This window comes from Amblyomma maculatum, chromosome 10 (assembly GCF_055883805.1).
Source record: "Amblyomma maculatum isolate TAMU_Amacu chromosome 10, ASM5588380v1, whole genome shotgun sequence".
NCBI lineage: Eukaryota > Metazoa > Arthropoda > Arachnida > Ixodida > Ixodidae > Amblyomma > Amblyomma maculatum.
In genome coordinates, this window is record NC_139353.1 from 27,815,957 (window position 1) to 27,842,287 (window position 26,331).

Sequence of the window (26,331 nt, forward strand, 5' to 3'; positions counted from 1 at the left end):
GATTGATGTTAGCTCATAGGTCGCTCTGTGTTAATCAGAAACCACGGCGGAAATACGTCGATTCGTAACCGCAGTCAAAGCAGTTGACAACAAATAGTGAAAGCGCCTGGTTAAAACCAAATACCATATGATAACGAGGTTACAGTCATCGCATTCTAGGAATGGCTTGGACTCATTTATGCGACAACCTCAATGGCGAAAAATAATAATAGGATTACTCTAATCCTACATTAATACTCATTAGAAAAAATCTGAAAAAGTAATTCGCGATGACCTACAAAAAAAATTAAAAGAAACGCCCCATCACTGGGATCGCGAGCTGTCAGAGGAATTAGCCGTTGCACCTGCATACATGAATCCAAGTTCGAGTTCCTTCTCCCTACCAGGGTCCCATTCTCTTCCTGCTCTCTAGACTTGGCCCCTGCTAATTTATTATTGCTAATGACGTAGAAAGCTGCCTCGAACTGAGAACATTCTGGCATCATATTAAGTTATCACATTCACTGCGAAAGTGCATTTCGCTGCGTTTAATGACTGATCTCCTGACTCGACGGAAACAATGAAAAGTTAGGGGAACCAAGAGAAATAAGTAATTTTTCTTGAATAGTCTGACTTTCATTTCTAGCAGACACGATATCGTACCCGGGGAAAAGAGCTTCCATTGATCTAACTCACCGTTTCGCAAGTGTCCGTCCGTTTCGTTCAGTGAGCCGCGCGTGCAGTGTTCACGCGACGGCACAGATTCGCGCCCCTTAAAGTGAGCGTCTTGAGTGGCGACGCACGTTTGAGAAAGAGCTCGACAAAGAAATAAAACAAAGATGATAAAAAGTAGAGGAGGTTATCTTATCAGTGTATGATGCCGAACCTGCATGTCTCTTGCACGCAGCAACACTCGTAAGGTTAACACTTGACCGAGGACATGTGCGATACCTGCATATCGTGATTCGACGAATCAATAGCGGTAGAAAAAACAACAACAAGGCAACACCGGCTGGAACGTGAGAGCTTCTCGGACAGATGGAGGTTCGATGCACTTGTACTGCTGACGAATACAGCATTTCTTGACCTGCGACAGCGAGTTTACGCTGGCTTTCCATCCACTCGTTATCGTAGTAGAAGAAGGCAGACACTCGAGAACGCCGGCTCAAGTTTTCAGCAATGTTCCTTCCGCAGACGTTTTCGAGTGCACAATCTTGACATTCAACAGGGTATTGACCGCTTAATCAGCATTAGGTGACAGAGTGACCCCTGTGAGGTTATCAGCGAGGGAACCACGAAAGGATGGAAATGTTTCTCACTGGCATAAAAATGGCCGCAGCGTTATGTTGTTCACGCGCTTAGAATGTTGTCGCAAACCATTGAAAGCTTTATCTGTTATTTGAACAGCTACCAGCGCGCGGCCTTATCACTGCAATTGTAACGCGCGTTCTCGTGTGTTCCCGTTACGTTGTTTGCGCTAAAGAATGAATCACCAAAAAGCCCAATCTGCTGCTCTGGCTCGAGAGAGGCTTAGCAGCCCGCTCGGCGACCTCGGAGGTTGATTTTCGTGACATTTGATGCAATGCCCTTTATATAGAAGTTGTTAATTTGTAAATTCCACGATATTTTTGCGACATTGCAAGAGCTCTTGGCTGGTAAGTCCAACATAAGTGGAAGTTGGCTGCAGGCGTGAAGAGAGAAGATGTGCGGGTCCTTGTCAATATAGTTGTCAGTGCAGCGTTGTCCTTGTGTTTGTGTGTGCTTCCTATGTTTTGTGTTGTTACCTGCTCTGCTGCCTTCCTCCAAGAGATGTGCGATCAACTAGCTCAACGTTCGACTCTATTATTGCAAGAGCTATAATGTACCTAAAAAGTAAAGTCGACTCGAGTATAGAACCAAAACATGTTGCATTACAGGGGGTGGAGGGTGCTGCGCCTATGGGAACTGCTTTAATGCCCATTTTTGTTCCACAGTCCCCGCTAGGGTAATAGCTAAGACGCTTTTGAGCTTCGTGTTTTGGGATGTACGCTTAGTAAATAAGGTCTCCGTGTTGAAGCCGCAACGTCTTACCTTCTTCTTGTCATATGTTAAGGGCCCCTGCTTTTGTCACATGAAGACAGTTGTCATGTTTGCATTCAAGGTTTGATTTGTCTTTTGCGTGTCATTCATCGAAGCCTTTAAAACAAAGAAAATAATGTCGTCTTGAACTCAAGCATAGTAAGCAATCTTTGTTGGAACCTTGTGATGTGTTCCTCGTAAAACATTACAAAGAACCTTGTAACGTATACCCGTGCCGTGGGGCATATTTTGCTGAAGGTAGACAAAACATTTGTGCGAAAAAAATAACACTAAAGGTTGAAAAGAGACGCTAATGCAATATATTAAGGAAAGGTGGTCTAGGTCTTCTAGTTCTTTTTCTTTTTGTTCCGAAAGGAGTTTGTTATCTCGATGACCAGTTCGATGAGATTGGTCTTCTTGGCTGACGATTGTGGCGGCAACTTGGGGAGCGCGTCGCAGTCTGCAGAGCCCCTAGTGTAGGGCCCGCACACGAGGCTGAGCACCTGGCCGAAGATGCGCTCCATCACGTTGGTCACGTAATCCTTGGCCGTGGAGCTCGACCCGCAGACACTGTCCAGAGAGCTCTCCACGCACTCCAGGGAGTTGTGGTAAGAGCTGCGAGCGAGAATGTTCACCTTAACTCTTCTTCAAGGAAACGAAAAAAGAACGACATTGAGGACGGCACGCACAGAAGAGCCCGATACCAGTTAACTGAGATAGAGAGAGAGGAAGTAAGGAAGAGATGGGAGGGAGAAAGGAAGGAAGGAAGAAAGAATTGTAAGGAAGGAGGGAGGGAGGCAGGCAGGCAAGGAAAGAAGGAGGGAGGGAGGGATGGAAGGAAGGAAGGTACACTGTAAAAAGTGCGTGTGAAATTTCAGGTAATTTTAAAGAAAACTTCTGTATCAGTACAGAGATGACCGAAATATGTTCACGGAAAAAACGGTAATTTTCTGTTTTCCAGCCAAAACCTCGGTCGGAAGGCACACAATTTGATATATTTTTGCCGCCTGTTCTATTTTCTACCGCAAGCTGATTTTTACTTGAATAGTATGTAAATTCTGAATAGAAAGGGAAATGGTATGACAAGCCCGAAGACCCTGTGTGATCGTAATAATTTCCATTCGAAAGAAGATAACTAGGGGCGCCGCACTGAGGTACGTTGTTGGTTGGCTCCCTGCTATCTTTTAAGCATTTTTTTTTCCACTTGCCTCTTTTCGGTGGCTAGGCAACGGATGTTGCGAGGCCATCCTTATGGGTGCCATCGAATGTTGCCAGCGCCGAGAGATATTCGTCAGATGTAGTTGGTAAGGCTTTCGCCTTAAAATAGTGTTCATTGAAGGAATTGGCACTTAACGCAATTTTATTATTGTTACAGGCAGAAAACGTGAAATAAAAGACGAGTAAAAAAAAAAAGATATACTTGCATCATTATTTTTACTGTGACAGAAAAAAACTGAAATAAAAAACAAAAACGCCGTATAACAAAAAATTTTTGTCAATTTACAAAAAAAATTTTCTATCAGTTTAAACAAAAAAACTAAAAAAAAACAGAAAACATAGCAGAACAGAAATTTCCTGGCAGGACAGCTGCCAGAAAATTTCTGTATTTTTCAAGAAAAAGTTTTTACAGTGTAGAGTACGAGGGAGGGAGGAAGGAAGGGAGGAAGGAAGGGAGGGAGGAATGGATGGATTGATGGATGGATCGATGGATGGATGGATGGATGGATCGATGGATGGATGGAATGAATGAAGGAAGGAAGGAAGGAAGGAAGGAAGGAAGGAAGGAAGGAAGGAAGGAAGGAAGGAAGGAAGGAAGGAAGGAAGGAAGGAAGGAAGGAAGGAAGGGAGGGAGGGATGGATGGATGGATGGAATGAAGCAAGGGCGTGGGAGGGAGGAATGAATGAATGAATGAATGAATGAATGGTCGGGAGGTGAACCAGCTGATACCAACTGTGCTCCCTGAGAAGATAAAAGGGAGCGAAATGAAAGAAAAATGGGAAGTTCAAATAAGTTTGCAACGTATGTCATGGCCGTGTCGTCCTTTGGTTCTATCCACAGCAGGGTATCAGCAGTCGGTCTTTAGTCTATAGCTTGAAGCAGTAGTTTTTAAATAGACTATGTACGTTACTTTAACGCATTCAGCAAGATACATACGCTGGCCTGCACAGAAGACTTCGGAGCACGGAAGTCAAAACATTTCGGGGACGCCATCGATAATCACTCCCTTCTGCAGCTCCCTAGCAGATCCTCTTTCGTTTGTATTCCCTTTGTTACTCGCTTTGTCACTGATCTAATAATTTATCGCTCTGTAATCTCACGTATAGTCATTAGCATACACTCCTGCCAACTCGGCCATGTCATATGTGACCTCGTAACAATCTGTTCCTGGTCATGCCATCTGCCAGCTAGCTACCAGTCATGATCGTGATTTTTCAGACAACGCCGATTCCGCATTTTCTACATGGTAGGAGAGCTTTAGGTTACCGTGAACCGCGATCCGCTACCGTGATCCGCCACCGCGCGTTCCACTGTGCATGCCCAGATACCCTTGAAGCCGATAGATGGCGCCACATACTGGATGTTGGCATAGAGACCTGCCGCGTCGGGACCAATCAGCTTGTGCGCCCCGCCCACGCGCGGTAGAGGGTCACAGTGGCGAATCGCGGATCACGGTAAGCTAAATCTCTATATTGAGTATCACCTACCGCGAGATAATGAACGAGAACTGAGGAGTACTATGTGTGCGCTCTCAAACAACGCGCGGGGTGCGGATATTTATGTTTGAAGTTAGGCAATAATCGCTCTGAAACGATCAAGTGACAACCTATAATAACATAGCTACGAAGGATAATCTCGAAACAACAATGGATAATGGACAGCGTATTGTACGAGGTGAAGGCTAGTTTCATTTGCACTTCCTCGTCTATTTTGTGACGGCTTTGGCCATCTCCGCGTGCATATTCAGCTGGGACTTCAGTCTCCTGTACTGCAAGTCTGCTTCCGCCCATTGAAGGTTGTTATACCGATGGCGCGGAACACTCATCTTCGATACACCTGGAAACGTTGCCACAGCGACCACAATCTGATGGGGCCTAAATCAGGAACGGCCAGGTGGTCGTCGACATTGTGTGGGGTGCTGAGGAACCCTATTGTTTTTTGTCGTTATTAGGAACCCTTTCTTTACATGGCCCGTCTTGAGGCACAGCGAAGCAGAAATGGGAAGCGGTTCTGAGAAGAATACGAGAACAGGAGGCATTATAGAATAGCATAAATGAAAAACCAGCCCACCAATACAGTCAATTCGGATATCTAAAAAGAGCACGCAAGCCGTTAATGAGCCCTAACAAAGCAAAACGATATGTTGACATGCATATCGGAGGCTTTTTTTTTTTATGGACACGGTTTTTACTCTCAGGTAAATTTGTTTTTGGAGTATTTTGTTCTGGAAACACTATGTTGATGCGAAAGCCTTTCATTGTTCATGCATGGCGTCCCAGAACTTGGGTTCGGATCAGAAAGCGTCCGTCGCCCTGGCACTTAAAGAGCCGAGCACGCAAACCACAATTCCACGCCGTGCTCGTGAGAAATAGATCGTAACTCTCCTTGTCTAGCGCAAAGATGATCCTATATAGCGATGACAATATGACGCTGCAGTTAGCGATAATGACAATAGTAGCGATGGAAAAGACGGTGTGTTTAGTTAATAGCGGTAATAATGATAGCAGCTATAGTGATCGTGGTGATGACAATGACGATGCAGCTAGCGACAGTTATAATAAACGCAGTAGGGATGACGATGATAGGGCATTGAGTTGATAATGATGATGGCAGTGATTGTGATGATCATAGCAGTGATTACAATGACGATGAAATTGATTAAAACAGCCCTGTAAAGTGGCTTTCGCCATTTCGGCTCTTAAGTATAAGACTTAAGTGCAGTCCTGTAAATTTTGTAATCAGGATGAAAAGCAATGTTGAAATTATTATCCCGATATTTGTTATTATTATACCGAATCAGCCTGCCAGAGCTGTTGCAGTCTGAGTTACACACGTTAACCCTAGACCACGCCGGCACGCTCGTAACGGTTTGTTTCAAGCGGGGGGTTTATATGTCGGGTAGTAGCCTACGTTATCGTGTAATACCCTCTCAGGCGAAGTTGAAGTATCCCCTCGTTTTTTATTGAGGGACAATGAAGTTGTCTGCTCTGGTAAGATATTTAAGATGTCCATGGTAGCTCAATCCTTCTTCAAACAATCACTATCCTTTTATTTTGTTACGACAGCATATCCCTCTGCGCTGTTTTGTGGAAAGCACACCTTGGGAGCTAGGTCACACATGAAATATCGGCAAGTAACCTTTCGCAACCTTTAATACAAGGTTACAAATTCAGTGGTGCTGTGCGCTTTGTGGTGACTGGACGCTATTACAAAGCGATTTCTCAAGAGAAGCTTTCGTGTTCATTATGCAAGCGAAAAAAAAAAAAAAAACTTCGTTCTCGGCCTGCTAAACGTCTCTTCATGTGAGCATTCTTTCGTCACACATATATCAATAATAAGGCAAACAAGGGGCAAGCAGATCTGTGGTTTTTTTAAGAAGAATATCCATCATTCTATTGTTTTCGTCAATCCATTCTTTAAGTATTCGAGTAAAAGTTGTTGCGGTGCTAGTTGGGGTATATTGTACGGAAACAACTTAGCGCAAAACAAACAGGGCAAACACAAGTGAGGCAGACAGGATGACGAACGTGTTATCCTTTCTGCCTCTCTTGCGCTCGTCTTGTTCTTGCGCTAACTTGTTTTCACACAGTGTCAATATTTGTTTATTGCTGTAAATGGTCGGAGGGACATGACATATTTCGGCTTGAAGCAGGATGTGACGCCTTTTTCCGTTCACGAATAATAGCTAACTGCAGAAGAAAGAAAGCAATCGAGTGACATGACGTCTTTAGCTAGGAAACTAGGAACGTAAACAAGAAGACTTGCTCTAATCCCTGGGCCATTTCTAGTGTAATTACCTCTTAACTAAGATGTACAGCAGGGATTCCCCGTTGCAGTCGCTGGTGCACCGATTTCTAATTAACAGACTGTGTTCAACTTTATATATCAGAAATCCTCCAAGCACGTGTTCGGGCTAATACTAAGGCTACATTAGCTAAAACATTATCACTTGAGGGCATCAGACTACAATACTTTGTGCGGTGCGTCCACATTTTGCAGGAAATAAGAAAAGGGATATTTAGCGGATTCCATGCCTGAGTGCACTCATTCATAGTGCTCAGTGGATAGATGTCTAAGACTATGGAGCGCGTCTGTGGATACGACGAAATGGCCGTCACGTAACTTCAGTGCTTCTGTAAACTTCCATGTTCTGTTCTACAACGCAGATTTTCATGGCGCGTCGGGGGTCACTAAAGCGGCGGCGTCATAACTGATCTTACGTGAAGCGAATGAGATAAACTGAGCAGGATGGGTACGAAAGGTAGGCAGGAGTAATCAAACAGAGGATTGATAAGGCGGTTAGCAAATGGAGACGCATATGGCGCATTCAGCTGCTGACCACGACGGCACGAGAGTCGCCTTTAAAAGGGGGTGAAAAGCAAAACTTCCTCCCCTGGTCAGTGGAATGTCTGTGAACGATAATGGATCTAGGGTATAGATCAAATCAATCATCGATCCTCCACTGCAGCGTTTACTCTCCTGTCCCTTATTCGCCCCTTTCCCCACGGCACAGTTGGATTGCCTGCTAAGAACAAGCTGTTATTGCGTCGACCATTTCCTTATGAAACACTTGATTTGGTTTGTCTCGTAGCGTCTGATGTCCCAAAACGACTCATAAAATAAGGCATGCCTTAGTCGAAGACTCCAGAAATTTTGACCACCTGGGGTTCTTTAACACGAACTGACATTGTCGCACAGTACAAGGGCGACTTGAATTTCAGCAATCGACAATGTAGGGCAGGCCCATGCCCAGTTATACTGCCTCCTTGGGGCTGAAGAAATAGAAAATGGTGTTGAGAGAGGCGAACTTGGCGCTTCTGTCATAAGCACCACCATTATGATTACAATGACGGTGTTGATAATGATGATAGCGATGACAATCAGTGAGCTAGAACTTGTGATGGCTGCGAAACATTTGTCGGAGAAAAGGAAAAAAGGAATATCATCAGCCTGGTAGCATGAACCAACAGCGCACATATTGCTGCAAACAGCGGGAATAAATGATATCATAGAAAAAATCATTATTCAAGATTCCACTGTATTAATGAAGTAAAAAAGTGTCGCGCTTCATATGCACAATAGAAAGTCCCTTCAGGCTTGGAAATCAACTATTTTAATGGCCGACGCGTGCGGTACGCAAGAAAGCAATAGTGACGCTGAAACCAGTCCTTAGAACAGCGACTAGCAAATACTTAACGTTATCTTATTGTTAGATCAGGGATCTCAAACACGGCATGCAGTAATTTGTTCTGTGGCTTGCGCCTTTAAATATTTGTCCCGTGTTGCAACATCACATTACTTGGTGTCCTTTCGTTGTCCTTTACTTCAAATTCTTGATGATATTGCGTTGACGAACAGTTCCTTTTTTTGTAATAATGAAAAAGAAACTTTGCGGTCGTAAGCGAAAATTGCGTGCGGATCGATATACTGGAAAGGCTTACGCATCATTACAAAGAAGAAAAATGCCACCAAAATTTGGTGTCTATAGTATTTTAATGTTTTACTCTAAAAAATTGTTTTGCAGCCCATGAGAGATTTGAAATCTGTAGACCGGGTTTGTTCCTCGACAGTCTCCACTATTTCTAGAGTGTTTGCTTTGCTTTGCTCTGCTTGCTTTATTATTTTATGACAGCAGTGGCTGTAGCACAACCGATTGCTTGCTTTCTTCACGCCGTCTATGGTAACAATGTTATTTATTACTTTCTTATAATTTATTTATACTTTAAATATGCGTAGTGATTGCTCAACGTTTATGTTTCACTCATTACTCCACTTCTGCCGTGTTCGTATAATTCTCTCTACGCTGTGTATTTTTAATTGCAGCTGCGGTTTGTTGTTAATTACGTCAGCAGTTCCTGTGTGATTTCTTTATCCTTGAGAAAAGGAGCAGCTGGCGCAGTTGTAGCAATGCAGCCTTGAACCGTATTCGACGAAAGCAATGCACTCACCAGCAAGCGTAGTGTATGGTCCTTCCTTGGGGAGCTCCGACGCTTTCGGCAAGGCCTCCGCGGAGGAGGCCGAAGCAGGAGTTTAATTGCACTCCAGCGTTATTCAAGCACTTGATGCTGTCCTTGTACACTGCATTGAATCACGAGGAAACTTGATTAAGGTGCACACAATGTTCCTGCATGCGGATGTGACTTTTGTATTAGCACTGTCGAAGCGTGCATGCCAGGCCAACCATTGCTGTGGTCTGGCTATGTCATTATATTGGTTTAATTTTCTTCTGAGACGGAGTGAGTGATTTAATCGCGCAAGTAAGGGAAGGAATAAAGCAATACTAGCACCTAGAGCTCTGACACACGCACACACACACACACACACACACACACACACACACACACACACACACACACACACACACACACACACACACACACACACGCACACGCACACGCACACACACACACACACACACACACACACACACACACACACACACACACACACACACACACACACACACACACACACACACACACACACACACACACACACACACACACACACACACACACACACACACACACACACACACACACACACACAAGGAAGAATAAACGTTCATTCGGTTGCTTCCACCTTCTCTGACAGAAGCAAAGAGCGGCATGGGTGCACGCGTTAAGGGCCGTGTGCAACTGCTGCCGGAATGTCTCCCGATCGACTGACCTAAACAAAGCCCTGCATTCTATCAAGGCTGTATTCCACGTTGTTTTCTACTTCTCCTGACTATATCCGACCGTGCACGGTTCCATGCTCGCTAAACTCAATAACCTACCTACCTGCATGGCCACATAAGCATTGTTCGATTCACGCGGTCGTATGCCGAGCGTATGCTTTTATGACTTGGGCGGTTCTTGTAATGAGCGACTTTGGTTGAAAATAGATACCCAGCTGACCACTGCAGTGCATATAGAAACTTTTCCTACGAGGTTCGGAAGAAAATAAGGATTAAAGTTGGAAATTTGAGGCCTTAAGATACATATTTGTACAAAATTGAAAAAATATATATATATCGGCGTTGTTACAGCTTAATAGATTGCACTGGTGCCCACAAGAAGAACATTGACTTTTCGCGCGTGTGTTTAGCCGTCTGTTCAGAATATCCTTGGGACATGCTGCAGTTGATCGGTTCACCTACTGAGCTGTAAGACACGGGTTTCATTCCGGTCGCGGTTGTCGGCTATCGATCGATGCGAAGCGCAAGGAGGTTATGGACTGCGCGATGTAAGTACAAGTTAAAGAACCCCATTTAGCGGAAATTCCATCCACTGCAGTGCCCCACATAACCTGAATTGCTTTTGAAAGGTAAGCGACATAAACCCCACACAGTGTGTGCCTTGGGCCCATTGTTGCTCCCACGGGTATCGAAGCATTGCTGTGCAGCTTTGACAGTTGTGCAAGAAAATACAACTGAAGATTTCTTACCACAATTTTCGAACCCATTTGCGCTGCTATATTTTTTTGCGGCTGATTAAGTGGCAGTGGGGCCCAAAAGAAGCACATTTTTTAAAAGTTGTTCTTGATGCATGATGGCTTTAGTTGCCTGTGTGCCGTAAAACACTACACAAAACCTCACGTGCGGAAAATTAGCCGTCGTTTCACAATATGCTTTGGTTCACTACCACAGTCGGGAGTGTCGAATCGTTATTTTCTTGTTCTTTTTTTTTTTCTTTTTTTTTGCTCCGTTTAGAAAGTTATGCCAAAAGACCTCTTAGGCAGGAATTATAACCAAGTTCTGACATTAACCCCTTTTCTTGATTGTAACGGGCCAGACTCACAGTCATATCGGTCAGTGCCTTCGGTGCAGGCGGCCTCGAAGTCCTCTCCAGCCGCTTCCATGGCGACCAGCGCCACAGCACGGGGCACGTTTTCGAGACATTTCTCGGCAAATTGGACCGTGCATGCGATCTGCTTGCTGTACAACCTGCGAATCGGGCACGCGCACTTAAATGTTGGTGGTGGGGAATATCATCCCTCTCAATAGAAACTATGCCTATCAACAAGACTAAGGCATCTCTATTCCTTCTTACTACAGCCACAACAACAAAGCATCTCCAATCGACGTTAAAGCTGACCTCCTGTCACAACACTTTGGCAGCCCTGCCATTCAACCAATACAACTCTCGCACGAATGGCTGCCGTTTCCACCTTCTTTGGTTAAACTGCGTGGGACACGACAGCAGTTTCGAGGTCTTCGACTCCGACTGTAGCATGTAAGGGGGTGGTTGAAGTCTCCAGGCCACAGGTTGTTCTTTGGAGCTTGTCCCGAAGCCTCAAAACTTCGTTACCCTTGAAATCACTGGCAGCTAGCTGTTTATAGACCCTATTCACTATCAGGTTTAGCAGGCGGCAGTTGTGGCAACACTGTATCGTGCAGACGCCATAACGTTGGGCGGTTCGAAACTGAAAGCACAAAAAAATGTTTCCGACGTGTCGGCGCCGGTCTACCGGCGTCCTTTGTGCTGCGCGCCGCTCATTTGTTGGACACTTGAGACGCCGTTCGCAACGCCGTCCAACCAGAGCTCGGATTTCACCAACGCCGTGTCATGATTCGCCGTAGGCCCTATCTCTCTCTCTTTCTTTACCCCTCTCCGATGTTGCGTTGTGCGTGCCATGGTTGCCAGTGAAGCTACAATGACGTCACGTGAACAGCTCTATAGTATCTGAACGTGCCCAACTTGGTCGGTCAAAAGCAGCCCGTCTATCCTTGGCAAATTTGATCACACATTCTATAACTTGTTCGGCACTCTGAGCTGAAAACAGATAAAATGACGCTGGTTGATTGCCAGAAAGGGCCGCTAATAATAGGGCGTGGACCAGCATTTAAAATTCGTTCGGCTATCAAATGCAATATATACTGTAGAGGTTACCACGCTTCAAAGAATTCTCTGTTTTAACTTTACCTTCACGCCACATTTGCTCAGAGTGATTAAATCGCCTGCATGCTAATAACCTGGGAGCGATGGCCGCGTTCCAATGCAGGCGAAAAGCGAGGCGGCCGTGTGATGTCATCGCACGTTAAAGAACCTTACGTGGTCTGAATTTCCGGAGTCCTTCACTACGGAGTCCCTCATAGCCGATGCTGCTTCTGGATGTTAAACTTTACGAACCATGCTTACAATGACGTCTTCTAAAACGGTTTCGGTGCTAGTAGTATTGGAAACTACAAACAGCTAATTGGCGGTGTTCTCTGCTTAGCAAAAGAATTTTACGACAGCTATTTGTAAGAGTGAGTATTCAGGAAGAAACCACAGGAGCAAAGCCGAACGAACGAACGAACGAACCGATTAACAAACAAACAAACAAACAAACAAACAAACAAACAAACAAACAAACAAACAAACAAACAAACAGACAAACAGACAGACAGACAGACAGACAGACAGACAGACAGACAAAGAAACAAACGAATAAACAAACAAACAAGCAAAGAGAGTGACAATGTAACTTTTACTCACTCGCAGCTGATCTGAAACTGTTCCTCGTCAGGTTCTGGTTGCCGCGTGCTGTTGCTGTATACCAGATAGTCTTCGCCGCATGCATGCAGCTGGGATACGCTGCAGCCGGGCTTCAGCTGCGCCCGTGAGACGCCTGCGATGCGAGTGCATAGACTGTAAGCGTGCCGGCATAGAAGGGAAATGCTCAGAGCATCGCAGTAACACCGCTTGAGTGCCCACAAGTTCTCAACACATCCTGCTAATGCCACCTCATACTGCACTTGCTTCGCCTGATTGGCTTCCGTGCGGACATATGAGTGAGTTAATGAGTAAGACGTTAAGTCTCTTTAACTAGATATCTCCATTTCACGACATCGCTGCACGGCATCCTGGTGTATTAAATGTAGCTAATGAAACTGCACATTTCGTCTTTTATTGTACAGATATGCTCTGCAGCGTCTGTCGAGAAGTCTTTGAATATTGGTGATGGTTTAAGGGGAGGCAGGAGCGCTATGTAGTGATGCTCTGAGAGAATATTAATATTGGAAGCTGCAAAGGCGAGCCATATTTTTGCAGTAACGATATAGTTAAATAGATAGCTCTTCAAGTTTTAAATGTGCCTTGAAACCGACCGATCCGCATTCTTTTTATTCGCTGTACAAGATGTCCTATGTACAGTCTTTGTCAAAAGTATACAGCCCAAGAGGTTCGCTTCTAAGCACTGTAACTGGGCTGCTGCCAGCAATAGTGGAATATGAATGTACGCTAGAGAAGAATGAGGGCGATATTTTCCAGCTACAAGATTTAGAACGCTAGAGTTGCTTTACTAGGCTCGTTACTGGGCTTAGAACAAAAATCCTCGGGCCATATACCTTTGACAAAGACTGTACCATTAATATTATAAGAAGTAAGGTGCGCGCTGATGCTATGCTAGTTTGACTTGAGTTGACAGTAAATAGTGACAAGTACGGTATTTCTACGCAGAAGGAAGTTTAAGCCCATGAAGCTCAGAGCGAGGAATGCCGAAACGTATTTTGAAAGAACATCGGTTTCTTGCTTTCATTTCGGAGGAGGAATTTCGCATTCCATTAAGGGTTTTAGTTTATTTTTTAATCATCTCTTATCTGCTACTGACGCTTTTCCAGAGTGCTGTCCCCTGAGGGTATATATTAGGACGACGTGAAATATTTGAAACATTCCAAAGCCAGCGCCTGTGGACATGTTGAAATTGTGTAGCTTTCCCTGCGACTTGGATGCAGATCACGCAGCATGAACTTCTTGTGTTCATCAAATGATAGCTTACACCAGGAGTGGGAGTCATTGGTCAATGAGCACTTTTATCAAGCAATTGAGCTTGCAGTCATTAGGAAGCAAATGAAGGTCCGAGTTGCCGTTGTCAGTGAAATAAATACGCTGAAGAAATACAGAACACAAACTAACAGGGAGTGTTCCCACTGTCGATACATTCCGAACCTCGGAACCTAGCTGGCGGGTTCGGGGCGCCAAGCTAAATGAAAGTATGCATTAATAAATTTAATGGGGTTTGCTCGTAAACAGTATATTTTTCTCTTTCTCTAGGCGAAGTTATCATTAAGCGCAGTGTTATCATGAAGCGAAGTTATCAATAAGCATTAATAAATTTAAAACAAAGCAAAGGTGAAGCGTCTTGTATGTATGTTTGTAAACTTCATTAGGGAGCCGGCAAACGACGGGTTTTCATCAAAAATATTTACAAACAATATGGCTCAAAAGAGGAACGGGTTTGTTGCATAATGCTGCGGCCTACATAAAAGGCTTCAATGAAAACAACAGGACATATTCGGCCACCTGAGACCGTTAAGTGCAGTTAATTTGCTTCTGATTAATGCTTCAATTGATGCAAATCTTTCTATCGTATGTAAACTCGAGCAATAAACTCCATCTATGTACGGTTCTCTTATCGAAATACGAGCGTGTATGTCCTACTCGGTTTGATAAGGCCTTGTCTATATTTTTTTTAGACAGGTTAGGTTGAGCGTACGAAGACAGAGCAGCCAAGCAGAAAAGAAAAAAAGAGAAAATAGTCCGTGTCACTTACCGAGAAGGCATGTAACGAAGATGCATACTGCACTGAGCCTCAACCGCCCCATCTGAAAGTAACGGTATGCACAGTTAAAGAGAAAACTGCTCCCTACTGGTCCCAGACAACACAAGCACTCTTTGAGTGGGGCAGCCCAGGCCGCATATATAGTCTTGGCTGATCATCTCTCTCGTAGCAGTGTGCATATGGGGTCCCTGCCAACCTTGAAAAACACGTCGCAACGCACGTGTTGTAACGCTCTGCCTTACGCCGTTCGATGACCGCAACCTCCTTGCCAACTTAGAAGGCACCGAAACCCAATCACGTACCGTTCACAGGTGCCGCTTGGTAACTCTGACCGATCGCTGTAACAACACGTAGCCGCCGGCAGTAACAACGTTTTTAGCTTTGCGGTCGGCACATTGCAGGCCTCGCTCTTATGGGAAGGCTGCTGTACTACGGAGTTGGTTAACTGCGCACTCGGCGAGCTGCAGTTCGGCCTGTTCTGATATAAATGATGATTTTTCGGCCACTGCGAGAAGTTATGCCACAATAACAACAGGGAAGGGAACTGAAGAAGATAAGTAGAGAAAGGCAAGGAAGGGACCGCACAGGACTTGTTGGGAAAGGAGTGGAGGCAAACCGCAATGACCGCCGGAATTGCGTGACGCACACAATCGGCATTTATCTCCGCTCGAGCGCTCGCCGTCGAATGGCAATAGCGGGCAACGATGGGCGAAGCAAGCGGGCTGCCCGCGATGACAGGATAAGGGTAATGACGTCACAGTTGGCGATTAATGACCGGGATGGGAAGGACAGCGGCCTTATGGCCCTGTTGACCGAAATGTTGACTCTTGGTGGACAGTGACTCTTTCGATGCGAACAGAGATGTTGACTTGGGGAAGAGGCGCAGAGGAAGATGCGTTGCCGCTGCGCACCTTATCGTATGCGAGTTTTGCGCAGTGAAAGCAGAGATCATTTTGGAGAAAGCATGATCCAGCTTCACCGATGGGAGGGAGGAGAAGGGCACAATACTGAATCTGATGGAGCATGCCATAGCCAGCAACTTGATACTTATCTCAGTGCCTATAGAAGCGGGTGGCAGCTACTGCCTCCAAAGAGCGGAGGCTCCTTCTCCTATCATACGGGAGCAGGGAACCACAGGAATTCTTCCTGTAGTTCCTCACCTAGTTTGCTGCATCGTACTGATCGGAGAGTTAGTCGGACGAGATCTCCATTATTCTTATATATCTGCGCATAGCATTACTTAACAGAACTAGTTTTCAAGTGAACTGCCCACTTGTTATTCCCCGAGAAAGCCTCGTAAATTTTTCAGGTCCGTCTCGAACGTTTTGCTGTTTTTAGAAAATAATTCGCCTGCTGTTTTCTGAATGTTGTTTTTCTGCTTTTCCTTTCTGTATATCAAGACTGTCCTTTACCTCTATTTCCCCCCACTTACTCGTAGATGGCTGTCCTTCGCGACCTTGCCCATAATCGGGTTCCATAAGCATCGAAATCTTTTGCCGCAGTATGGACAGTATACGGTTGCGTACTCACTTTCTTAGAACAATTGGGAACACGTCACCAATCTGAAGCTCATATGTTCTCACAGTTTTCACTGCAGTCGCAAGACCTGTTTGCGTCAGGAGTTCTGTCGAATTATCTCAGAATTTGACTGCAGCATTTGCGGAAAACTGAAGCCATTGTCTAACGCCCGAGCGCTGAAACAAATGTCCCTTTGTGATGAGACATATACATAGATGCATGCTATAGCGAGCACGAAGCGGCAATTGAAATTAGCATACGTTAGGCATTGTTTAGTGCCCCTTTCGCTGTCATTCGTCATTATTTTCCTGTAAACATCCTCATTCCCTGCTTACGGAAGCCATTAAATGACGCTCTCTTTCTGTTGTTTTTTTTTTTTTTTTGTGCTTCGCTTTGTCTGATTAGAGCGCCGAACTGCATGGAACAAATTAATTGAAGCAATGCTAGTGCTACGGCTACCGCGGCAACCTAGGAAGACCTTTTTTGCTGCAATCTGTGGTCGACTCAAAAACCCCATAGGCTCACAAAATTGCTCATCTGCTGTTTCAGAGTACTGAAGAACGCTATCCGTGTGGCTGAACAAGTGGAGCTCCCGGGAAGCTTATGGCGAAGTCTGGTCTCAAAATGCTTCCGGAGAAAGCCGAAAAGAGTTGCGAGTCGCTTTCACCAATAAAGGAAACGAATGAGAAACTCTCCAATTTCATGTCCCTCTTTGGAGGTGCCAAAATTTCAGTTATGTTTGCAGGAATGTTATAGAAATTACACGTAGTAATTTAGAATGCAGCTAAGCTCTCAGCTGGCGTACGCAAACTGACTGCTGTGCAGCAACCTATTTGGAACACAAATAAGTTTGAAACACGCACGGAAATATGGAACACGCACGGAAGCAATTGCTAACATTTGCCAAAGCACACTTTGGTAAGTGCTCTTTACGCTTCAAAACATTGCATATCAGATCAAAACGCTACACTATCGACGCATCGTCTGGTACTGTTAAAGAAGTCGCATAGCAGTTCTCTAGTCGCCAACCATCAACAAAACATCGACCCAATACGCCCCGCAATGTTCTTTCGTTTTCCATAATATTCACCAACATCCGGAGCTTCCTTCCTAAACGTGAACTCGTATCAAACATCATCTCGTCATCCAGGAGCAACATACTTATATTAACAGAAACTTGGCTAACACGTGATGGAACGGATGCTGAAGTACTAACTGATTTGCCTGATTTCAATGTATATAGAAATGATCGGAAAGATTGACGAGGTGGTGGTGCCCTTGCTGCAATTTATAGGGATATATCATGCTTTGTTGTTGACGTCACTTCTGACATCGAATCATTATGGCCCACTGTCGCACTCTCCCCGTTAGAGTACTTCTCGGCGTTTGCTATAACCTCCGCAGACTAATCCTGACTTTCCACGTCATCTCAAAAATACAATTATTAAATTTCTTTCCACATATTCAAATGCTTAGATCTTTCTTTTCAGTGATTTTAACTACCCTGACATTGACTGGCAGAACTTAACTAGCTCCGCAATAACATGTCATGCAGGGGAAACGAACTTTATCGAAATGTGTCTAAATTTTAACCTTACGTAGTTAGTATCGCAGCCAACCCGTGTGACACAAAAATCGGCAAACACGCTCGATTTGATATTAACCAATAGCCCCGAAAAACTAACATCTATCAGTTATCTTCCGGAAATCAGTGATCACAAAGTCATACATGCTCAATTTTCATTTCGCTCTACTAAAAAACAGACATCTGAAAGAACAATACGTCTTCACGATAAAGGCAACTATAAGGCAATAACTGGAAATCTTAACATCTTCTTTCCTGAATATGAATCTGCATTTCACACTCGCTCAATTCATGAAAACTGGTTGATTTTCAAGAACAAATTAAACAATCTCACTGATACGTTGGTCCCGATGATTACTTTTCACACTAACCGCAATAAACCCTGGTTTACCTGTCCTTTAAAACGCCTAGAACACAAAACTAAATGATTTTTTTTTTGCTCCGCCGAACGCATCGACCCACCCGCCGCATGGAAAAAATATTACGAAATTGAAAAATTATACTTACATTCCGTTCGTAATGCCAGGCACTCATTTTATCTTCACGACTTACCAAACCTAATAAGCAACCCAAAGCAATTTTGGCAGGTCTTAAATTCTACTCATCGTTCCCATATTACGTTCACTAATGACTTTCATGAACCTGTTACTGATAACGACTGCGCATATATTTTTAACCATGCATTCGCATCTGTATTCACCACGAGTTTGACGCGCCTTCACACTTATCATCCTTTCACTTGGAATCCTTCATGCCGGCTATCACCTTCAGCGTAGAAGGCATCTCATCCATAATTCATAATATGAAACTTTCATCCGCAGCTAGTACGGACCTAATTAATTCAAAACTTTTGAAGAATGTGAACACTACTTGGGGGGGGGGGGTGCCGCCTATTTATGTCTCCTTTTTTCAGAGTCACTCTCTTCAAGAATCATTCCAGCTGGCTGGAAACAGGGAAAGCTCATTCCAGTCTACAAATCGGGTAACAGAGACTCACCTTTGAATTACCGCCCCATTTCCTTTACTAGCGTACCGTGTAAAATAATGGAACACGTCGTATACTCACAAATAATCAATTTCCTTGACTCAAGCGAATTTTTCCATCCTTCGCAACACGGATTTCGCAAGGGCCTCTCATGCGAAACCCAACTAGCACTCTTCATGATTGTTAATCTCTACCGTAACATGCAGACCGATGCCATTTTTCTAGATTTTGCGAAAGCCTTTGGCAAGGTCCCTCACCGCCGTTTATTACTAAAACTTTCGCAGCTCAACCTACAACCTCATATTTTAAAATGGATTGAAGAATTTCTAACTAATCGTTTGCAGTCAATGTTAACGGCCACCTGTCTAATTCCGTCCCAGTAACATCCGGCGTCCCGCAAGGATCTATCCTTCGTCCCCTTCTTTTCCTAATATATATTAACGACTTGCCCATGCATGTTCCCTGCAATATTAGAATGTTCGCGGATGATTGTGTCATTTACCGTACCATTAACAATCGTGATGATCAACACACCCTTCAGGCAGATCTTAACAGTTTATTAAACTGGTGCAATAATTGGTTGATGTCCCTTAATCCTACTAAAAGCAAATTCATGTCTTTTTCTCCTCGTCGTAACCCTTATCGCTTTTATTACTCGGTTTCTAATACACCAGTTGAGCTAACAGAATCGTACAAATATCTGGGAGTCACCATCTTTCCTGATCTGTCATGGCACGTTCATATTAGTAACATAATTTCAGCAGCAAATAAAACACTAGGTTTTCTTAAGCGTCATCTTCGTCTTGCTCCACCTCAGGTAAAGCTGCTCGCATACAAATCACAGGTAAAACCGAAATTAGAATATGCATTTGCCATCCGGAACCCACATCAAGCATACCTAATCACTGCATTGGAATCTGTTCAAAATCGTGTCGTCCGGCTCATTCATTCCTCATACTCACACGACACCGGTGTTTCAACTTTGAAAGTGAAACCTGGATTGCCACTCCTCTCATTTCGTCGCCGCATCGCTAGCTTCGCTCTTTTTCACAAGTGTTTTTATTCTTCTCTAAATCAAGCACCGTACATCACAGCCGCAGCACGCATATCTCACCGCACCAGTCACCCACTGCAAGTTGCTCGCCCACCATCGCACACTACTACTTTTTCTGCTTCGCTGTTCTCTCGAACAGCTTCAGAATGGAACAGCTTCGCCTATGACATCGTCGTTATCGCTTCGCCGTCCGTTTTTCAAGCGCGTGTAACAGATCATCTTCAATGTTAAATAATCATTGCTGTTTTTTCACATTATCAAGTGTATGCCATCGTCATCATCGCTTCGCCATCTGTTTTCAAGTGCGTATAACAGATCATCTTCAATGTTCAATAATCATTACTGTTTGTTTGCTTTTTCAACTGTATTCCCACCCCTTATGTAACACCGTCTGAAAAGGGGGCCTTTAAGGAATAAAACTGAACTGAACTGAAGTTTGGTTTATAGAGTTTAAAGTCCTATAACGACTCGGGATCTGAGCTGGGACTGATAACAGATACGGCGGCCCGGTTCAAAAAAGTTAAGAGGGGCTCTAAACCGGCCTCCAAAGTTACTAATGCCTGTACAATAATTCTGCCTTAATCCTAATGTCAATCTCACATTTCGCCAGTCAAAGTACAAAACTTTGTACTCACCCAAATAGACGCCGTAGTGGAAGCCTTCGGAAATTTTGACCACATGGGATTCTTTAACGTGCACTAACATCGCATAATAAACGGGCTCCTTGCTTTTCGCCACCATCGGAAAATGTCGGCCGCAGCCGGGATTCGATCCCGCCTCCTAGGGCATAGTAGTCGGGCAACCCAACCACTGTGCCATGGCGGCGGGGCATTTGGGTCACAAGTAGAGCCGCGAATATAGCCGGTGCTAGAAGTCCAGGCCTAAAGAGGTTTGCTGGTAAGCCAAATAATGCGGTGCTTTAAGCATTATGGTGTCGCAGCGCTGGCAGACAAGGACAAAGGACCAGGGACACACACAACTGCGCTGATCTGCGAGAGCCATAGTCATAGGTGGGATGAAGTCGAGAGATAGCGTGAAATTTATTATAAACAGAGCCAGAGGATAGTGGAGAGTCGCACTTTTTCTTAGCTATCCGGATGATTCAGGCGACCAGATCACGCTGGTCGTCCAGAGACGTGCTAAACAGGGCGGCTTCCAACTGGGACGGCAATGCTGGGGTATGGAATGTACCGAGGGGGTAGTGTTTAATATCTTGTGGACAGCTGTAAAAAGTGTGGTGTACAGGACGGCACTGAAAATTTGCTGGATAGCTTGAGGGGTAAATGTTGTACCTAAGTGCAAAATGAGGAAATGCGTTCTCGTCTTCTTGAGGTTCGAACACTATCAATTTACAATAACCACTCAGAATGGCCCAGAAGGGCCAAGCTCTATATATTGACAGACGCCGTACATCTTGTACGTAATTAGTTACCCATGTTCATATTATGCCTAATGGACACTTCCAATGTCGTTTATACAGACTTGTCCTATAATGTTAACTGCAGTCCATACATCTGCACTGCGGATACAGGAAAAAATGTTTGGACGCAAAGAGAACTACCAAAAGAGAGTAAGAACAGTTCGGAAAGGGAGCTTCTGCGCAGCTGCTAACGGCCAAGGTGCACATAGTGCTCTTAAGGTAGTTTGCAGCTTACATTGCAACGAACTGACTTTCGTGACTGCCCGATATTGCCGATGTTGAAAAAGGGTGTCGTGCCGAGCATTTTTAATCAGTACCCGTCGTACCTAAGGCCGGCAGCACCAAAATATCCGCGATGGTAGCAGCATAAAGAAGAAAAAATGTGAAAAATGTGTACTACTTCTCTCATTATGCGGAGACGTCGAACTTAGCCGACGGCCTAATAAAGTCGTCCTACAACAGCTGCTGGATAGCCAGGCTGAAATTAAGCAGAAATTGAGCTCAATTGAAGAATTCTAGGCTGAAAACAAGGCTGCTATGCTAACTCTTACCACGCGCTGGACAAATCTTCAACTGTAGATTGGCCAACTTGACGAGCTGAAGAGTTCTGTGGCAGAATGTCTTGAAACAAATCAGCTGCAACAAGATGAGCTGCAGAAACAAAGGGCCAAAATCGATTACCTTGAAGACAGAGGTAAGCGTTGCAATTTACTTTTCTTTGACATCCAAGATGCAGATAAGCATGAACCCCACGGAACAAGTGAAGCTCACGTTGTGAAAGTTTGCAGGGAACATTTAGGCATTGAGTCTATTAAATTAGAAAGGGCTCACCGTATTAGAAAATTTAGCCTAAGTAAACAGCGGCGGGTCAAAGTGAATTTCATTTCTTGTAAAGAAAAGTTAGAAGTACTCGCTAAAGCAAAGAAAAAAAATAACTAAAGGATACTGGCCTCAGTATATCGGAAGACGTTTCAAAAAATGTTAGAAAGAAACCGAAGGTTCTCTGGTATTACGCGAAGACCATTTGTGGCGAATCTGACCGCCCTGTGATTAGATATTATACTTTATGCTTGAAGGATGAAAGTTATGTTTACTATGAAATCCAACGCCAAATGAAGCATGTGAAGTGACAGAAAGTTAATAATTCGAGGCTATTAATACAGTTAGTTAACTGCCGTAGCATCAAAGATAAAACTGAAGATTTTTTAAGTCTTGTTGAGCTCTCAGAACCTGCCATCGTTCTTGGATGCTAGTCATGGCTGCATGGTGGCATTGCCGATAATGAAGTGTTTCCAAGTTATTATTACAGTTACATGAAGGACCGCGAACTCACTGTGGTGGTGTTTTAATCTTGATTAATGAAACAGTTTGTTCGCAGAAACTTAATATCGATGCTGGAGCATGCGAGGCCCTGTGGGTGAAAGTACAGTTAGGTAATGGTAAATCTTTGGCTGTATGTTCATTTCATCGACCACCGGGAAGTACGCCTAAAATTTTAAGTGAGTTTGTAAAAGCCGTGGAAACTGTTGACTAAGATTATACAGTTATAGGAGGCGACTTTAACCTACCCGAAATTGATTGGTCACAGTCGAGGAGGTTCGCAAATAAAGGTATAGAAACGCAAAAAATGCTAAATCTATGCACATCTTTTTCTTTGACGCAAATCGTGATCAAATCAGTGCGTGGAAATCACATCCTAGACATTTTCTAAACCAATATTCCGGAAGCTGTGCAGGCACCTGTTTTCTTACCGGGGATTGACCACTCATCTATCCTGTGTGAAATGAAGATGCAGTACGCCGCGGTCGGTGAAAGTGGGAAGCGTCGGATGTACAGCTACAGTAAGGCAAGGGTATCTGATATTTCTACCGCTCTCGAATCCTACTTTGTGTTTGAAACGTTATCTGAAACAATGACTATACACGGGTTGTGGCAGGTATTTAACGAGAAAGTTTTTGAGCAGCGAGATAAGCATGGCCCTAGTTGGATCTTGACGTCACGACGAAGCAAAAACAAGCCATGGTTAAACAAAACTCTTAGCAGGCTTACAAATAAAAGGCAGGTTGCATTCAAGGCGTAAGATCCTCAGTGCACAATAATGAAAAGCTAAAATGCTTGACGGGTGAGCTCAAGGCAGTGGTTAAGCAAGCAAAGGAATTTATTTTTTTCTTTTCATCCATGGTTAAAAGAGCGCCCTAAAGAATTTTGGCAGTTCATGAAAAGGAATGGAAAAGATCAGATGCCGATACCACCTCTAACACGAAGGAGTGCATGTCACTGATATCTGTGATAAAGCCTAGTATTTCAATGATTTTTTTTTCTTATGTGTTTACTGTTCCTTCCAGCACTTGTCATGATTATTTCTATTATGGTTTGTCAGAGGTTGAACCTATTCAATCCATAGAGTTTGACGAAAAGGGAATTGAATTCCTGCTTAGAGGGCTGAATGCTAGCAGTGTCCTGCTCCGGATAACCTACCGTCCACCCTTTTCAGTTCGTGTGCGCGTGAGTTCTCCAAATATTTTCGAATGCATTATGTAAAGTCCCTTGATAATGGGGAACTTCCCTATGATTGGAAATTAGCCAATGTTGTATCTGTGTTCAATCTGGCCCTCGCAATGTCGTGGCTAACTATCGTCTGGTCTCTTTGACAAGCATTTCCTGTAAAGTTCAAGGGCATGTGTTTTTTACCATTATAATTAAACTTTGAATAAACCTATATCCAGAGTCTCTGCCTCCATCGCCTCATTCCCAGCGTGGACCCAGGACCACTTTAAGCAACTCGAGTTATCACACTTTTTTTTTTATAAAATAATTTTTGAACTGCGCTTTTTCACGAACAAAGGGGTCCTGATACGCACACACGCGTGCACTGGATTTCCTTCGAAGCAAAAGCCAAGTGTCGCCATCTCTGTTGCAGATAAAGAGTCGCCCTTGTTTTCCTTCAAGCTTCCCGCCTCGTCAGAACGCTTGTTTCAACTATTCTAGCTAGACGCTTGCCCTGGTTATCTAATTCAAGCCACTGGAACAATTCAGTGTTCCGGCGGGTTTTGCCGGGATCTTGCTATTATAGTTAGCGATATACCCATGGCTGACTGCGACTTGCTCTGATTTGCAGGTATAATTTCTTTCGGAATCCGCCTTTTTCACATGGCCGCTTTGCGCTTGTGCGCCTCTCCCCTGGTTGAAAGCAAACCACCAGACCCAGCTGCACATGCGCAGTTCCTGGCCTCCGCGATCGGCGCCGCCGTAACTGATCTCGGAGGCTATGTGTAGTTGATATTTGTGACAGGCGTATGCAACAGATGGCGGTAGCTGTCCAGAACACACACCGTCATTGCTCCGGCGCCAAGGGCGTTTTCAACCAGTAGCAGACGAATTTTCAGCCACTCCCAGAGGGCGCCACATTTTGTGAAAAAGCGGATTAGTTTTGAGACATATACATACTTTGTTCAGTGCATCGTTTCACTGTTGTTCGCCAGTCAATCGTTGCATAATATTGCGAAAGAGCCACTTAAAAAAAATGCTTCCACAATATCTATTTTCGCACGTTTGGGCAAGAACTTGCGGAAGCCGTGCTGCTGACGTTGGTGCCATTCCTGATATTTAATTTCCTCACAGAATCGGCTGATCGTTATGGTAAACAGTCTTCTTAACGCATCACCGATTACACCCACTTATCATGGACAAGACATTTTCAAGTACAAATTTTCAATCCAACAATCTTCACACATCACACGCTCCTCCTCATCACTGGTCTTCTTGCTTGAATTAAAGCCTCCATTTAACCACCAATAATGAAAGCTTTGCCCACACGAAGCTAAGACCTCTTTACGAAGAGTTTGCAAGCCGGTTGAGGCTGTTCCTTAACACTCGTTCTTTTTGCTTTAAGTACTAAGAGCCCTATCTTTCTGCCTTTTCTGCTGTACATGAGCTAGATACAGCAGAATGTTCATTTGCGCATGTTGGTAAACTTTCATAATTGTAAAACAACGCGAACAACGGTGGACAAGAACGAGAAAGGCACGGTCCCGTGCCTTTCTCGTTCTTGTCCACCGTTGTTCGCGCTGTTTTACAACTAGATAGAGCGCCTCTTGAAGATGTGCCGTTAATGAGCAGAAACGAACTTTAATAAAAGAGGATTTTTGAAGCATCTGCAGTACCTTGGAAAGTGCACTGCTGGTCCAGGAGCTCTCTGACTTCCGCTTTTCGCCCTACCTGGCCGATTGAGCACGCTTCAAACAGTATTACACATATTTAGCATACTGGAAACGTACTTGAATAGAAGTATACCATGCAGTTTACCGGACGCTCGCTGCGCAAGCGCAGTGCTAGCTAAGGGGAAGGTGCGGCAACTGCGCATGCGTATGAGGCATCCCATAAACCGGTACACGTCTGCGCCAGTACGCTTCCGGTATGCGAAATCTCTCTATTGTCTTCCATAACGTCATCTTTGATAGGTTGGTGGAGCCAAGAGGACTACTGGCGTATACTCTGATCGAGGAAAGGTTACCCTGTTTTCGGGTTTCTCTGAAGCTAGTGCTTGTCTCACAATTTTAATACGCCGCCTCGTTAGCCATACCAGATTAAAATGAGAAGAAAAGTGCCACAGACGTAAACTTATCACCGTTGATGATAACTTATCCCTTTCATGCGGAAGCTTCTTTTACTACGCGAAGGACATAACTTGTGTAGTCAGTTTTAAGAGCGCGGTTACTTTTTAGAAAAAAAAAATATTTTAAAAATTATTCTCGTGCCTGAAGGTGGCTTGAAGGAATACGAGCAGCCGAGTTTGCTCGTAATGTGTCGTGGCAAAAAAAAAAAAAAAAAAAAAGAAATAACAGCGCGAGCAGACTAAAAGCGTAGCAGATAGCGTCTGTTCTTCCAGCAGTTGTCGTGTTTCTTTACTTCGTATTTTATTTGCCGTGTTTCAAAGTTTGCAGTATCCAGGACTCGCAGAATTCCTCCCTTTAATCTACTACCCTTA

The 26,331-nt window shown here is 44.2% G+C and overlaps 1 protein-coding gene across 1 annotated transcript; it reads right to left on the minus strand.

Moving 5' to 3' along the window:
* Window positions 1-2,112: 2,112 nt before the first annotated feature.
* Window positions 2,113-15,442, minus strand: LOC146175969 (uncharacterized). Its single transcript, XM_084580886.1, has 6 exons — window positions 15,085-15,442; window positions 14,774-14,825; window positions 12,718-12,850; window positions 11,038-11,183; window positions 9,205-9,334; window positions 2,113-2,652 (listed from the first exon to the last, which is right to left on the minus strand). Exons 2-6 carry the CDS (start codon window positions 14,823-14,825, stop codon window positions 2,385-2,387), a joined length of 729 nt encoding a protein of 242 aa, XP_084437012.1. The 5' UTR covers window positions 15,085-15,442; the 3' UTR covers window positions 2,113-2,384.
* Between the last annotated feature and the right edge of the window lie 10,889 nt (window positions 15,443-26,331).

Excerpts from the sequence above, each read along its gene's own strand:
- LOC146175969 (XM_084580886.1), bottom strand. The coding sequence starts at position 14,825 with ATGGGGCGGTTGAGGCTCAGTGCAGTATGCATCTTCGTTACATGCCTT. Across the intron at positions 12,851-14,773 it reads CTTCGTTACATGCCTTCTCG|GCGTCTCACGGGCGCAGCTG; the intron begins GTAAGTGACACG and ends CTCGCATCGCAG. Across the intron at positions 9,335-11,037 it reads AGGCACTGACCGATATGACT|TGTACAAGGACAGCATCAAG; the intron begins GTGAGTCTGGCC and ends GATTCAATGCAG.